Source organism: Phymastichus coffea, unplaced genomic scaffold (genome assembly GCF_024137745.1).
Source record: "Phymastichus coffea isolate CEN01 unplaced genomic scaffold, Cenicafe_Pcof_1.1 PCOF00014, whole genome shotgun sequence".
NCBI classification, from domain to species: domain Eukaryota; kingdom Metazoa; phylum Arthropoda; class Insecta; order Hymenoptera; family Eulophidae; genus Phymastichus; species Phymastichus coffea.
Genome location: NW_026706825.1, coordinates 6,421,228 through 6,434,740, shown reverse-complemented (window position 1 = coordinate 6,434,740; position 13,513 = coordinate 6,421,228). Strand labels below are relative to the sequence as shown.

Below are 13,513 nucleotides of genomic sequence, written 5' to 3'. Positions count from 1 at the left end.
ATAATTTTTTTAATATTCAACCTTTATTCAATTGCAATAACCGGCCCTGTAATTTTAGCAATGTATTTTTAAATAATTCTATGATTGAGGAGACGTGCTTAAGTTGAACGATATAAAAATAGTACATTTATTTGTAGGAAAATTTATAATTTAATATAGGTCACGGAAGCATTTTATACTTAATATTTTACGCGATTTTGCCCAAATAGAATGGTCCATATCGCGTTTCTGATCCCTGATACTGTCCCTGGCTATAATTTCTCATATTTTGTTAACTGAATTCACTTTTTACAAATTTACGTAAAAGCCTACACCGATAAATCATTCGAAGTCTACCGTTTTAAATTGATTTTTGTTTATTATAACATTACGAAAAATACTAAAATATATTGTAAACTTACATGCAATCTAGATTAGCGATGTATTAATCAGAAAAAAAGTACATTTTTTTAATAAATCCCTTTGAGGACTTCATAAAACTTTCAACATTTTCAAAATGAAAAGCAAATTTTTTTATTTTTATGTGTAGTTAATGACTCGAAATGACCTGCAATGCCAAACCCATTATTTCTTTAACGAAAAGTAGCCTATTCATTTCCTTATTTAAAAAAGGCTCCGAAAAAACCATTGTTCTCCCTCATTTTACAATATACTATTGACCTATAATAAGTTATATCATTTTCCTTGTTAATAAATGTATCATTCATTTTTAAACGATTGAACTTCGATACACCCTCTTTAAACAATTGTTACATTAGCTCATTCCTTTTTACAGACCATTGTCATCAAATTAACGAAATTCTTCGAATGATGGATACTTTGCTTACAAAACAAACCGATTTGGAAAACAATTTAAAGACAATATTTAGTTTGTTTAAGTGCGTTAAGAACGCTGTAATAAAAATTGAGTTTGCGCTAAAACAAACCATACATTTAATAATGGATCATTTAAAATTATTTCCTTCTGTAGAAAACGAAGAATGATTATGTTTGATTATTAAAATACATAAAATCAAAATATGTATTTTGTGTACTTTTCTTTATAAAGATAAATGCCCTAAAATTATATTTTGTATACTCATAACATTTTTGTAGTCTCTTAACTAAATAAAAAAAATATTTAAACTTGAAAAACATTGTTATAGTTTCTATTAATGACAAACTTTTTTTATATCATAATTTTATTAATAAAACAATAAGTTATATTATGCACTCAGATTTTCAAATCCTTAAGTCGCGTTGAATAAAGCGAATTTATTAACCATTTTCTGTGACCTGAACATAAAGGCCCAAGGTTCGAGATCAAAAGCAAAATTTGTAAAATAAACTGTTATACGCTTAGTAAGCACCTCCGACAGCGCCTCCTCGCGGCCGTGTCTGTCAAAAGTTGGGTATAGGAAGATTGCACAGCTGACTCAGCGTGTTGTAAATACAGAAAGCCAAAATGGAGTTACAAAGTAAAAATAGTTTTGTTGATAATAATCGGTCAATGAGAATATGTTGTGTAGTTGGATGTAGCAATTCGGAAAAAAAAAATCCAGAATTGAGTTTCTATTCTTTTCCTGGACGTAATTATGAAGTTGAGAGGAAACAAAAATGGATAGCTGCCGTAAGGCGTTTAAGGTAAGTAATGTTTGATAAATCCATTTGCTATTTGTGTTTCGAATATTAAAATTGAAAAGTTATGTTAATGACGGCTTGCTGATACATAATGTTGGATTAAATCAAATGTTCAATTTGTAACTTAATGCTTACAGCGAAGGAAATAAACTGTGGCAACCGACAGCCAATTCTCGAATATGCAGTGCGCATTTTGACGGAGGCTGTAAGTCAGATGATCCTAGAAAAGTCAGTTACATTCTGCAACGGTAGTCGATTCAATTAATCGAACCGTTCGCGATTCTGATTTTCGCGCGTTAGTTCTAAGAATTCAGAGAGAGAGGGAGCGCGCGATCTTTCAAATTAGCAGTTACGTCTCAGCTGTTGTGACAAGTAGATATCGCCGAAGTTATTTGCACTGTTTTTTTCTCGCCGACTAATAATTACTGGTCCATAATAATTACGCGCGTGAGTGCAACAACGAGACCTACAGATTGCAGCGTTTTGGTAGCAGCAGATTTGCAGCTGATAGGTGGTACGAGGCAGCACAGCTGATAACCTAGGACCGGAGGCAGTTGATATTTTGCTGACATCAACAATTACGGCTGATCACCGTAATTGCACCGCAGGGTAGGTGCACCTCCCTTTATTATCGCGTGTCAAAATATATTTATTATTTTGCTCAGCCGCGTTAGCGTTGTTGATTTTATATTTGCGCCGAACGTTAGATCGCGCCAATTTTCATATCTTCTCTCTCTCTCTCTCTTTTTCTCACGGAAAATTATTTAATTGTAAATCCTATTCGCGTGCGTCAGTCTTTCGGCCCGACAAAGACTGTATAGATTTTTTATGAATAAACTTTGTTAAACTTATTCGCCGATTTCGTCATACGATTTTCCTAATAGTTTAAGAAATTGAAATAGGCTTAGGTGTTAATCCTATTACGTCTAGGGGATTAAGCGGAGAAGGAGTAAAGTCGCTCACACTTCAAACTCATCGTGTGTCACAAGGCACGTGACTTAAGGTGATTTCAACTCTACTTGATCGAAGACAACCAAGTTAAATCAACTGACGTTAAGGCGAATACACGTACTAACATACGTGTTAACGGAGCGGCGGTTTGCTCTGCATCGTGGGAGTTTGCTCTTATATAAATTTCCCATTTTTGCAAGATTTCCCCCCGTTACAATTCCTACAATTTTTCCTGAAAAATATCGTTCAAAAAATAAGTATGATCATGCGAGAGCTGAAAGATTGCAGAAACGAAACGAAAAAAAATCAAGAGAAGAATGTGAAATCATTACATTTCAAAATTCCAATTATGGTAATTAAATTCATTTTACGGTTCATGTACATATTCCATTATATTATAATTCATGTACATACAAACAAGATAAAAAATTATTTTTTATAATTGCAGATGATTCAACATTCAATCTAACCCAAAATGATTCATCGACCTTGGTAGAAACTTCTGACATTTGTATACAAACTGACATAACTTTGGATATTCCACAAAATATTAATATCATTCACTTATTTTGTTCTTCTGATGGTAACGATAAAAGTACACAAACAGATATACAGTTGACTAGCTACCACACAATCAAAGAGAAGGTAGTTGTAGAAGATCAGGAAATACAAGAAGAGATAAGTAAATTGAATAAAAACTACAAAAGTGTAGCTTGTGGATCAGATTTAGAGATGAGGGATTATTTCACAGGATTTGCTGGTATCACAAGTGAGCAAGATTTAAAAATTTTGACTGGAATAAAATTCGACTTCTTTAATCATCTGTTAAAGTTTATAATACCTGAAAAGGATGGGCAACCACAGTTCTTTAAAACACTATCTACAGAAGATCGTTTGTTATTATTTCTGATGAAATTAAAACTAGGAATAAGCTTTTCTGCAATCGGATTACTTTTTGGAGTGAGCAGACAAACAGTTTCAAATATATTTTTTAGCGTACTGGAGACTGTCTATAAAAATGTAAAAAAATGGATATTTTGGCCATCTAAGGAAGCTGTAAAACAGACTATGCCAGATACCTTTGTCAACTATCCCGATTGCAGAGTGATAATTGATTGCACTGAAGTTTATACTGATACACCTTCAAGGGTCGACGAAAGAATACACATGTTTTCTCAATATAAAGGTGGTTATACAGCAAAATTTTTGTTGGGCATAAGTCCATCTGGGATGATAACCTTCTTATCACGATCGTACGCTGGACGTTCCACTGACTCATTCATAGTCAACGATTCTGGTTTTCTAAATTACATTGAGCCAGGTGATCAAATTTTAGCAGATAAAGGTTTTCCGCAGATAAAAGCAGAGGCTCTACAACGTAATTGCACAGTAGTAATTCCACCCTTTGCATTTAATCCTCAATTCACTAAAGAAGAAGTCTTAGAACAATATTCAATCGCCTCAGTAAGAATACATATTGAGAGGGCGATACAGCGAGTAAAAATTTTCAAGATACTGCAACATCTCAACACTGAATTGTTTGAAACAATAGATGAGATCATGTACGTTATTTGTGCACTGGCTAATCATAAAGAGCCATTAATTAAAAAAAATAAATAACTATAATATGCGTGATGAATATGTATTGTTTTTAATCATTTCAATTGATATTTTGTTTTTTATGAATGCCTACAATAAAATATTCATAAAAAAATTTTTCTATTTTTGGAATGACATCTGCTAAAAAAATTTCATCACGTTTAATTAACAAGTGAACATAGTCTTTCGGTGAGTCGACAAAAAGATGACATAAGTTCATCTTTAATATATATAGCGATACTTGAATTTGAGTATAATAACAATGCACAGGATTCAGTGTCAGTTCGCCTCCTTCATCAAATCTTAAATATGGTACGAAACTAATTTTCTTGTCTAGATCAACAATCAAAGAATCCTTACAAGTACTTGGGCATTTTATCTCTATAAGTTCTAGAGTACCATCCACTTTATTGGTGATTATACCATCTGGGCTACAAGCCAAATATGGCTGTGCTATTGAAATAACTAAGCCAATTTCAAAAACTTTCACACTTGTCAAATTTTCAAAGCATAATCTGGCAGAATGCTCCATCTTGAGACCATACAACATATCTGGCGTGACTCTTCCTTTGTATTTTTCTTTGAGAAATCTCTCATCCAAAGTTTCAAAGTTATCCTGCCTAGTTTTTATACTATGAGCTTTGCTGCTACACGTTATTCGAAAATATCTTTCTCTGTACCAAGTTGCTGATTCTGATTGCCCTGCTGATTGTAAACAAATTTCTGTCCATTTATTCTTGTCAATTTTTATTAAGTCAAATTCAGCATTGCATATAGGCAAACAACTCATCTTTGCAAACGTCAACTTTAAAGAGTCTTGATTAGATTGCTTAACAGTATATGCATAATAATTTTCTTTTTCGTTTTCTACTTGCAAGCAATAAAGTTTTTCAAGAAGATTCAGTAATTTCGCTTGTGTTTCTTTCGTTTTTTTTTTCACGTTCAAGCCTTTCTGACTCATGTTTTTTTTCAGCTAAAATCATCTCTGTAAATGGAAATTCTATTTTTAAATGCTCATTCGCAATATCTGGCATTTCTCTAGAAAACTCAAACTTTGGATATACAGCGCCCGGTTCGCCAAATAATGATTTCAAAGTGCATCCTTTGCTATACTTCTCTAATTGACTTTCAGGTACTACTGGCATATTCCATAACATAGGAGCGCTCGTTTTTGAAAGAGCTTTTTCTTTATTTACAACTGCACAAACGGCAGCAGCATGTTTGCATAAAAGCAAACCTCCCTTGCAATTGCATGCTGCACTAATAATTGTTCTATTTTCTTTAAGCTGCAAATTTAAATAATTTACGTATTTACCAAATTGATATAAATCAACCGTACTTTACTGTAAAGAAAATGCATCACGTGTTACCGAAATTGAAACTTTATAAAAATTTGTATCAGTTTTGGTGCTTTTTACACCTGGTGTTTCTCGCAACACGGTTCCTTTTAGAGTACGAGACCCGTCATCTCTCAGTTCTTCAAATACATCGGATACATGATTACTTTCTGCAAGTTTATTTCCCTTAGAAATACTTTTTTTCCTAAAAACACTAGTTTCTACTTTTTGGAAACCCGTTTTCAATATGACTACCATTATCTCTTCCTTTTTATTTGACAAAATATTAAAAAAATAGTTTAAAATACGTTAGTTCTATACAGTCTGGCATATGGGAAGCGTGTGCTGTATACACAACTATTGAAATATTTTTCCATCAGGGAGCGCTTGTGTTTCGCGCCGGAGATGCTTACTAAGCGTATAGCTTATTTCATCATTTTATAATGTTTTCGAAGGTAAAGCATTTGTATCGCTTATTATTACTCTAAAATTTTATGAATTTTCATAGAGATATATGTAGCTGCATTACGAAATTATTTGTAACAATATTTTTTTAGCATTACAATTTTTATTCGTTTCTGAAGCAAAGAAATATTTTATATGAAAAAAAAAAAAGAATCTTATTGGTCGCATATATTTGCAGATAGAATGTCAGACATAGAACCTAATACCAGTTCAATGTCTACTGAAATAAATAATATAGATGTGGATAACTCTGTTCTTACTCAACGAAATGTATTAACAGAAAATTCAGTTAATACAATTCAGACTATGTTTAAAGAAAAAACAACTTGCGAAATGGAAGGTGTCAATGATTTACTTGTAGGAATGCAAAATTCTGAAAAAAATAACGAAAGTTGTCAAAATTGTAGTGATGATAATATTTCATACGAAGAAGTAGATGAGAGTTCTTCTGAAAATGAATCAGAATTCGATTCTAATTGCGATCAGCATATCTCAGATGATAATGAGCTTTTTACAGCAGACGAAGAATCATTCAACAAAGACAAAAGGCTTATGTTTTCTGCGAGTAATTTAACGGTTTCTGATGTCGTACTTATGCTAAAAGGAATTACAATCAAATATGGTATGTCACGGGAGCAGACAATTGATTTAATAGATTTTATTAAATGAGCCGTTTATTTTGAAAGTAACCTAACTCCGTTTTTCAATTTTCTGCCGCTTACAATGATTACATGTACAACTTCATGTTATTTATCAGTGACGCACTTCAGATTGCTTATATTCAGAGAAAATACGATACATTTTTTACACATAAGTATTCCGAATTAATTGAACGTATATTTTTAAATTCTTTCTAACGCAAAACTTTCAATATCTCGATTTGAAGATGAATGGAGTTAGGCCACTTTCAAAATAAGCGGCTCAAATATTTGGCTGGACCTTAATTTAATACATGGAATTTTTCTCCATATAAGCTCGATAAATTTAATAAGATAATACGAAAAAACTTTACTTTTGTGAAGAGTGTTGCCAAACTTTGATAGAACTTCCAGTTTCAAAGACAAAAACTGTTTCCACAGAATGCTGTAACTGTAACAAAACATATACAATTACCAGTATAAGTGAAAATTATTTTATATACTTTGATATCAAATATCAACTACAAATGCTACTTAATAAACAAAATATTCAACAATCATGTTTGATTTTACTAAAAAAACATGCATGTCCAAAGATAATGTTATTAATGATATAACTGCTTCAGAACTTTATAAAAAAAATTGTAATAGACCAAATACTATTTCTTTTAACTTAAGTCTTGATGGAGCTCAACAGTGGAAAAGTTCTAAGAAAGCTTTATGGCCAATGCAGATTCATCTTAACTGTTTTTTAGGCGAAACTCGTTTCAAAAATCCTGTTCTAGTGGGATTATATCAAACTGAAAGAGAACCTACTCCAAAATTTATGAATTTATTTTTGTCTGTATTAAAGAAACAATGCGATATACTAGTTGAGCAGGGCATACAACTTACTGATTACTGGACAAAAGAAATTTTTACTTTGAAACTGGTTCCATTTTGTGCTTGTGTTGATACAGTTGCGAAGCCTTTGATACAGAATAGAATTCAGTTTAATGGCTACTTTGGCTGTAGTTGGTGTTATCATCATGGATGTTATTACAGAAATGCGATGAAATTTCCAATACAAAAAGATAATCCAGAATTGAGAACCCACGAAAAACACATGAATCACGTATCAAACTTGATATCATCTAGTCGACCGACAGAGTTTGGTGTGAAGGGTTACTCAATTCTTCTAGACTTTCCAAATTTCGATATTGCTTGGAACCTGCCACCCGACTATATGCATCAAACATTACTGGGGGTAACAAAACAATTGTTTAACGTTTGGAAAGCAATTTTGTCGTCAGTAGATCTTCAAAAAGTAAAAAAAAGAATGGCAAACATGAAGTTGACTCGTGTTTTACAGCGTAATTTACGGTCGTTAGATTTTGTTCAGAAATACAAAGCTCTGGAATGGAAAATATGGCTTTTATTCGTAAGTGTACTCCGTTTACACGGAATTTTATCAGGTGAAATGTTCCATTCCTATCTACGTTTAGTTCATTGTATTTATACTGTTATGTCTAGGTGAGGAGATGTTACTGCTAGACGTAATAATGTATACAAATACTGTCGCGTTGGTAAAAGTTGGATCTTAGTCAGGAGTTAAGCAGAGGTTGGTTAAAGGGATAGCGCCTTTATTATATGTAGCGCGTTTAAGTAGATAACTTAGTTTCTTATCTTATTAGGATTGGATTTCAGAAGAGGTTTTTACGAACAGTCTCAGGTGTTTGTGCTTGATTTAAGATTTATTGTTTAAAGACAATTTTTATAATGCTTAGCAGAGTATAATTCCGGTTCTGAGTAGCCGGATAGTTAGACTTAAAAAATAACTCAATTAGTACTGCGTGAAACGTATGCTGTGCGAACTGAATTGCTCTGAACTGCCAAACTGCTGAACTGTACTGTGTTTTGCGGATCCCGATCCAGCCTTTTTATACCATAGGCTGATGTGCCCCTTCCTGTGTTTTCGCCGAATTAATGTGCGGTGAGTAATATTCGCGGAAATATTATGGAGACGTGCTTAGACTAATCTATCCCGCTAAATAGATTTACGAATGTTCCCGGGAGGGTTGATATAATAGGAAATTAAATTACCGATACCTGGTTTGTTACCATAACCCGTTATTTACTTATCATAATTCATCACGTACTTATTCTTTGTATCAACGTGACATGCCTACCCCTCGGAGTCCTTTGCTGATAAAGCAAGGGACAAGCGCTCTCCGAGCGCTACTGCGACTACATATTTGTATTGTTTCGTTAAATATATTTTTGTGTTTTGTTGTATACATATTTTTATATCTTATTATATGTATTTTTGTGTTTTCTGTGGTTTTTTTTTGTGTCATTATTATTATTATTTAATTATTCGTAGAATAGGAAGGACTTGGGATAGGATTACAGCAACTCCAAATGATGAACCTGCAAACTCTTCTGGAACCTACATAAAACCTCCTTGTCGATACATCTGGCACAAGGAGCATTGCTGAGCATAAAATGCTCCGGGCGGACACATTCGGCCTCCATGGCTAGTTGTTGGGCCTTAGAAGCGGCTGCGACGCGTGCTCGGCAGAAGAAACACCCCTGCCAATGTACAGTGTCTTGCCCGCACACACGGCATGGATTGAAAGGGGCTCGTCCGAACCCCTCTCCTCCATAGATTTCCTTGAACAGGAATCTTAGGTGCAGGTGTCCGTGATGAGCCTCCTGGAAAATATACTGCGTCAGCTCGTGGTGGTCCCAGCCTCCATCGTCGTCCAATAGCGGCAGCTCAGGATGCTGCATGCTCGTCTGGGCCTCCCGATTCTCCCATCTTGTAAATAGTCGTTCCATTATTGCTGCCGACGTCCGGTTGTTTAATATCTGTTCCGTCGTCCAGGATCTCTTGGCCTTCTTGCGTGGCGGACCGAGTGTGGTAGTTGCCGTACGTTTCATCGTGCTGGTTTATGGAGTGTATGATATGACAGGGGGGTATGTTAGCGTTTTTACACCCCCCCCTTTTTTTTTTTTTTTTTTTATTAGAAAATAGTTGGAGGAGGGTCTGTTGTTTCGGATTCTTGGAGTGGGACTGCTTGCACGGTCACGGGTGGGGAGTGAGGAGTGTCGTAGTTGATTGGTAGCCTAAAATATTTTCCGTCAAGTAATGTCTGTGCAGATTTGCAGATCATTCTTTTTTGAGGTGTTAAGGGTTGATTCAGTTCTTGCATTGGTACATTTTCGAACCTGCGGTCTTTGTCACTGCATACTCTATATGCGCTGAGTATGCAACTTACTGCGATTACGGATGCGATAACGATTACAATGGTTACACCTAACGCTAAATATGCATGCAATAACTTTGCTCGGTCCGAGTGTTCGTATCTGTTCTGATTATTATTTGTTTTTGGGCTTTTCATTACTATTTTGTTTGTAGTTATCAGAGAGATTTTCGGAATTACAAAATTTTCCGCCTTTAGTTTTTTCTTAGCCCTTAAATAAATATGGTGGTTTGTTCTAAGTTCGCACAGCTGGGGAATCTGTATTAATCCTGTGCCATTCAAAGGGAAGAGTTGTACTACGCCGTTACAATTAATATCAAAGGAAGTATTGAAAGTCACTGAGTATAGCAAAACATTATTTTGTAACGTCGGTATAAGATAGTAGTCAGTTTCTGAGCTAGTTTCAAGTTGGCAAAATACAAGATTTGACTCTTCCAATGATGTTAACAGATTAAACTCGCAGGAATTATTGTTTGGCTTGCGTATAGTCGGGCGCGGGCACAGATAGAAGGAAAAAATATGTTTACACTCGTTATCAATTAAATTCTTGCTTACAAAGGCATGGGTAGTTTCTCCCTCTGTCACAGTCGGGTAATCACTTTGTGGTCCAATGAACTTAGCGATTCGGTTAGTTTTGTTAGGATACTGAAATACTGGTAGTGAATATAATTTGAAACTCTGTGTATTGCTGCTTGCGATAAGGGGAAAAATTACTTCGACAATGATGTTCTTACGAAAGTAGACTACGTTAACTTCTGCAATTTATTGTAGTGTTATGATATTGATTTTTGACATATGTACTGGTAACTTTGAATTAGTAATTGCCTTGATAGTTTTTATCGCGTTTAGCAAAAATTGCGGATTGAAAGAAAATTGTTTGTTTTGCAGGAGTTGACGTACTTCAGTTGATATGTAAGTAAACTTATGTAAAATGTCGTTAATTTCGGCTAAAATAAGGCTAATGTGTGTAGAATTATATACTGGGCTCATTGCGCTAGTAATGAAATCTGCACGAGATTTTCTAAAAAGCAAGAGATTTGTTTCTGATTGTAAATTATTTTCGGTAATATAAGATAAGTCGTACTCGCCCATTTGTTTGGTCAAATTACTCTCGCGCATATACAAAACATCTTCAAGGGCCTTATCGGCATGTTCGAGTAAGAGGCTGTCTGATGATGATAGGGCATCCCGCCCCCCGTTGGGTGTGTCAAACGCGTACGCGTTGAGAGAGGTGCTGGCTGCTTCGTTGATGTGTTGGAGTTTTTTTGTTTCTTCGTAGGCTGTGTATATAGAACTTTTGATGAAATCGTTTATCTCGATTGTGTTGCAAGCTGCAGATATTTTTCCAGTGTTTGGGTGAAATTGTAATGAGAGCTAAGCACTAAGTGGATGTTGAGAGCGGTGATAATATTCCATGTTTCTTGAATAAATCGTATGGTAGGTCCTTTTTTAAAAGCGATTCCAGGCTGACAATCATATTGCTTTGTAGTTGGCTGGTTTTGGTATATAACGGTAGTTAGTAGACTGATGAAAAGTACTCTGGGTAGGGGCATTTTGCTGGTGTTAACTGGAAGAGCTGTTTTTTTATTTTCTTTTAAAATTTTTGTCAAGCGTTGACAGCGATTTTGTTAAAAAGCTCAATCCATTCCCAATTGACTATTTGGTCAAAGATGTTTATTAGTGTGGTTGGGGAGGTGTTATAGTTTCTCCGGAGCAGGAGCGGTGCTACTCGTGGGAACAAGTCAGAAGGGTAAGTGGTACTGGGTTTGAGTAGCTCGCTGAGCATTGTATTTTTATCTTGGATGTCGCGATGATGACTAGCGGTGTAATGTGTTTGTGTAGGGGTGTTTTGGTTAGTGTGTTTCTGAAGGATATCTCTTATCTCTGCTATATATTTCATGGCTATGTGTAAGCAGTTAGAGTAGTGTTCATGAAATTGTTTTAAAGAGCGGATGTTTTTTGTTCGAAAAGGTAAAAGGCTGTTAATGCCGGGTGTTTTAGGAATTGAGTCTATAGGTAACTCGAGGTTGGGATAGTGTAGAACGACATGATGTATGCAGTCTGTGCATTTAATGCATCGTATGGTGTATGGTGGTTTGTGAGGGCCGATGATTTTGACATAGACAAGGTTATATGATAATTGTTGTATGGGTAGGGTGTGATGACAACTTGTGCAAGTAGGTAAAAAGTTACTATTTACATAATAAGTAACTTCTGCTTCCATTAAATTTGATTTGTTATACAATGTGTTTTTAGTGTGAGGTATTTTGTTGGGGGGGGGGGGGGGGGGGGGTTGTTCATCAGTGTTATTTTTGTACATTTTTGTGGGATTTTACGGAAGGAAATTGGTAACAGGTGAGGTCTTTCGGTATTTAGCAGCTGGTGGCTACTGCAACGTCTTGTAGTTACTTGTCAGTATCCTAAAAAAGAAAATAATGCAAAACAGTTGTTTTTTTTTGTGTAATGTTCAGTGTTATTATTTTCTAAAAGACTCTGATATGGGGCGGATCGAATTTCTTTTGATGCGATTGATGTCTATTAGATTTTTTTCTATTTGTACGGCGTGTAAGCGTGCGTCTTGTAATTTGTTGTAAAAAGTAAAAGGGCAAATGTAACGTCTGATTTCATGTTTGAGGCCCTTAATAAAAATGTAAATAGCTAATTTTTCTCTCTGAGTTTTGTCTTCTGTAACTTCAAATAAGAACATTTACGCGGCCTTTCCTATGACAATGTATTTTTGTAAATAAGTATTTATTCTGTGTCCGATTTCCATTGCGGTTTCTTCTTGCATTTGTGTTGATACACTTAGTCTCTTTTTTTCTATTATTAAGTCTTCGAGTAATTTTCTTTTGACTCTGTGATCCATGTTCTCAGACATATAGCTATTGTTGACCTTCACGTTTTGTTGATTAATGATGGAATTTCTGGTTCTGATAATACTGGATAGATCTGTCTCTGTGTGTAGCTTGGTTTCTGGGTCAGTTGATCGTCACGTTCGATTTTAAAGATAGTAGTTCGCTCTTTGGGCTGTATTGCCGGCGGGGTTTCCTTGTTTAGCTTGTTTGGGTTTGTTTCTCTTTCAGGTTTCCTAGCTAGGTAAAGTAGCAAGTTAGTCAAAGAATTCCAGAATGCGCCAAGTAGGTGTATGCTAAAGCCATAGAGGGAATGAAGGGCATAACCATGTATAATGGTATCAAGGACAAATTTAGTTGCTCTAAAGATCATAAGGATGGCCAAAACAGCGGCACTCGCTGATCCGAATGTAATGAATCGACTCCATAGCGATTCCCACGTGGAATTCGCATTACGATTCAGAGTATCTTCGTCAAGTAGTTTAGATATGGATATTCCCGGGGCTAGATTGGATTTTCCAGCGAAGCCGAGCGCGATTTGATTAAGGACCGCGTTCCGTTCTGTAGGGAACATTATAAACGTACGAAGGTGTTTAATGTCGTTATACGAGGTGTGTTCAAAAATACCCGGAATTATCGTCTTTCCAAAAAAATATTTATTTATTCGTTTACATCAATGTGATCCCCTTCAAAATAATCCCCCCCCCCCCAGATATAATATACTTATGCCAGCGTTTTTTCCAATCTTCGAAGCACTCTTGATATTCACTTTTTGGTATGTCCTTGAGTACTCTCAGCGATTCGGC

The 13,513-nt window shown here is 35.2% G+C and overlaps 1 protein-coding gene across 1 annotated transcript; it reads left to right on the top strand.

The window, feature by feature from the left end:
- Nucleotides 1-1,444: 1,444 nt before the first annotated feature.
- On the top strand, nucleotides 1,445-4,191 carry LOC131674673 (uncharacterized). Its single transcript, XM_058953492.1, has 3 exons — nucleotides 1,445-1,623; nucleotides 1,758-1,825; nucleotides 3,020-4,191. Exons 1-3 carry the CDS (start codon nucleotides 1,445-1,447, stop codon nucleotides 4,189-4,191), a joined length of 1,419 nt encoding a protein of 472 aa, XP_058809475.1.
- The last annotated feature ends 9,322 nt before the right edge of the window (nucleotides 4,192-13,513 follow it).

Bases quoted from the DNA above. Each gene is read 5' to 3' on its own strand.
- LOC131674673 (XM_058953492.1), top strand. From the start codon at position 1,445: ATGGAGTTACAAAGTAAAAATAGTTTTGTTGATAATAATCGGTCAATG. The intron at 1,624-1,757 runs GTAAGTAATGTT...TAATGCTTACAG, and splicing joins GCTGCCGTAAGGCGTTTAAG to CGAAGGAAATAAACTGTGGC. The intron at 1,826-3,019 runs GTAAGTCAGATG...TTATAATTGCAG, and splicing joins TGCGCATTTTGACGGAGGCT to ATGATTCAACATTCAATCTA.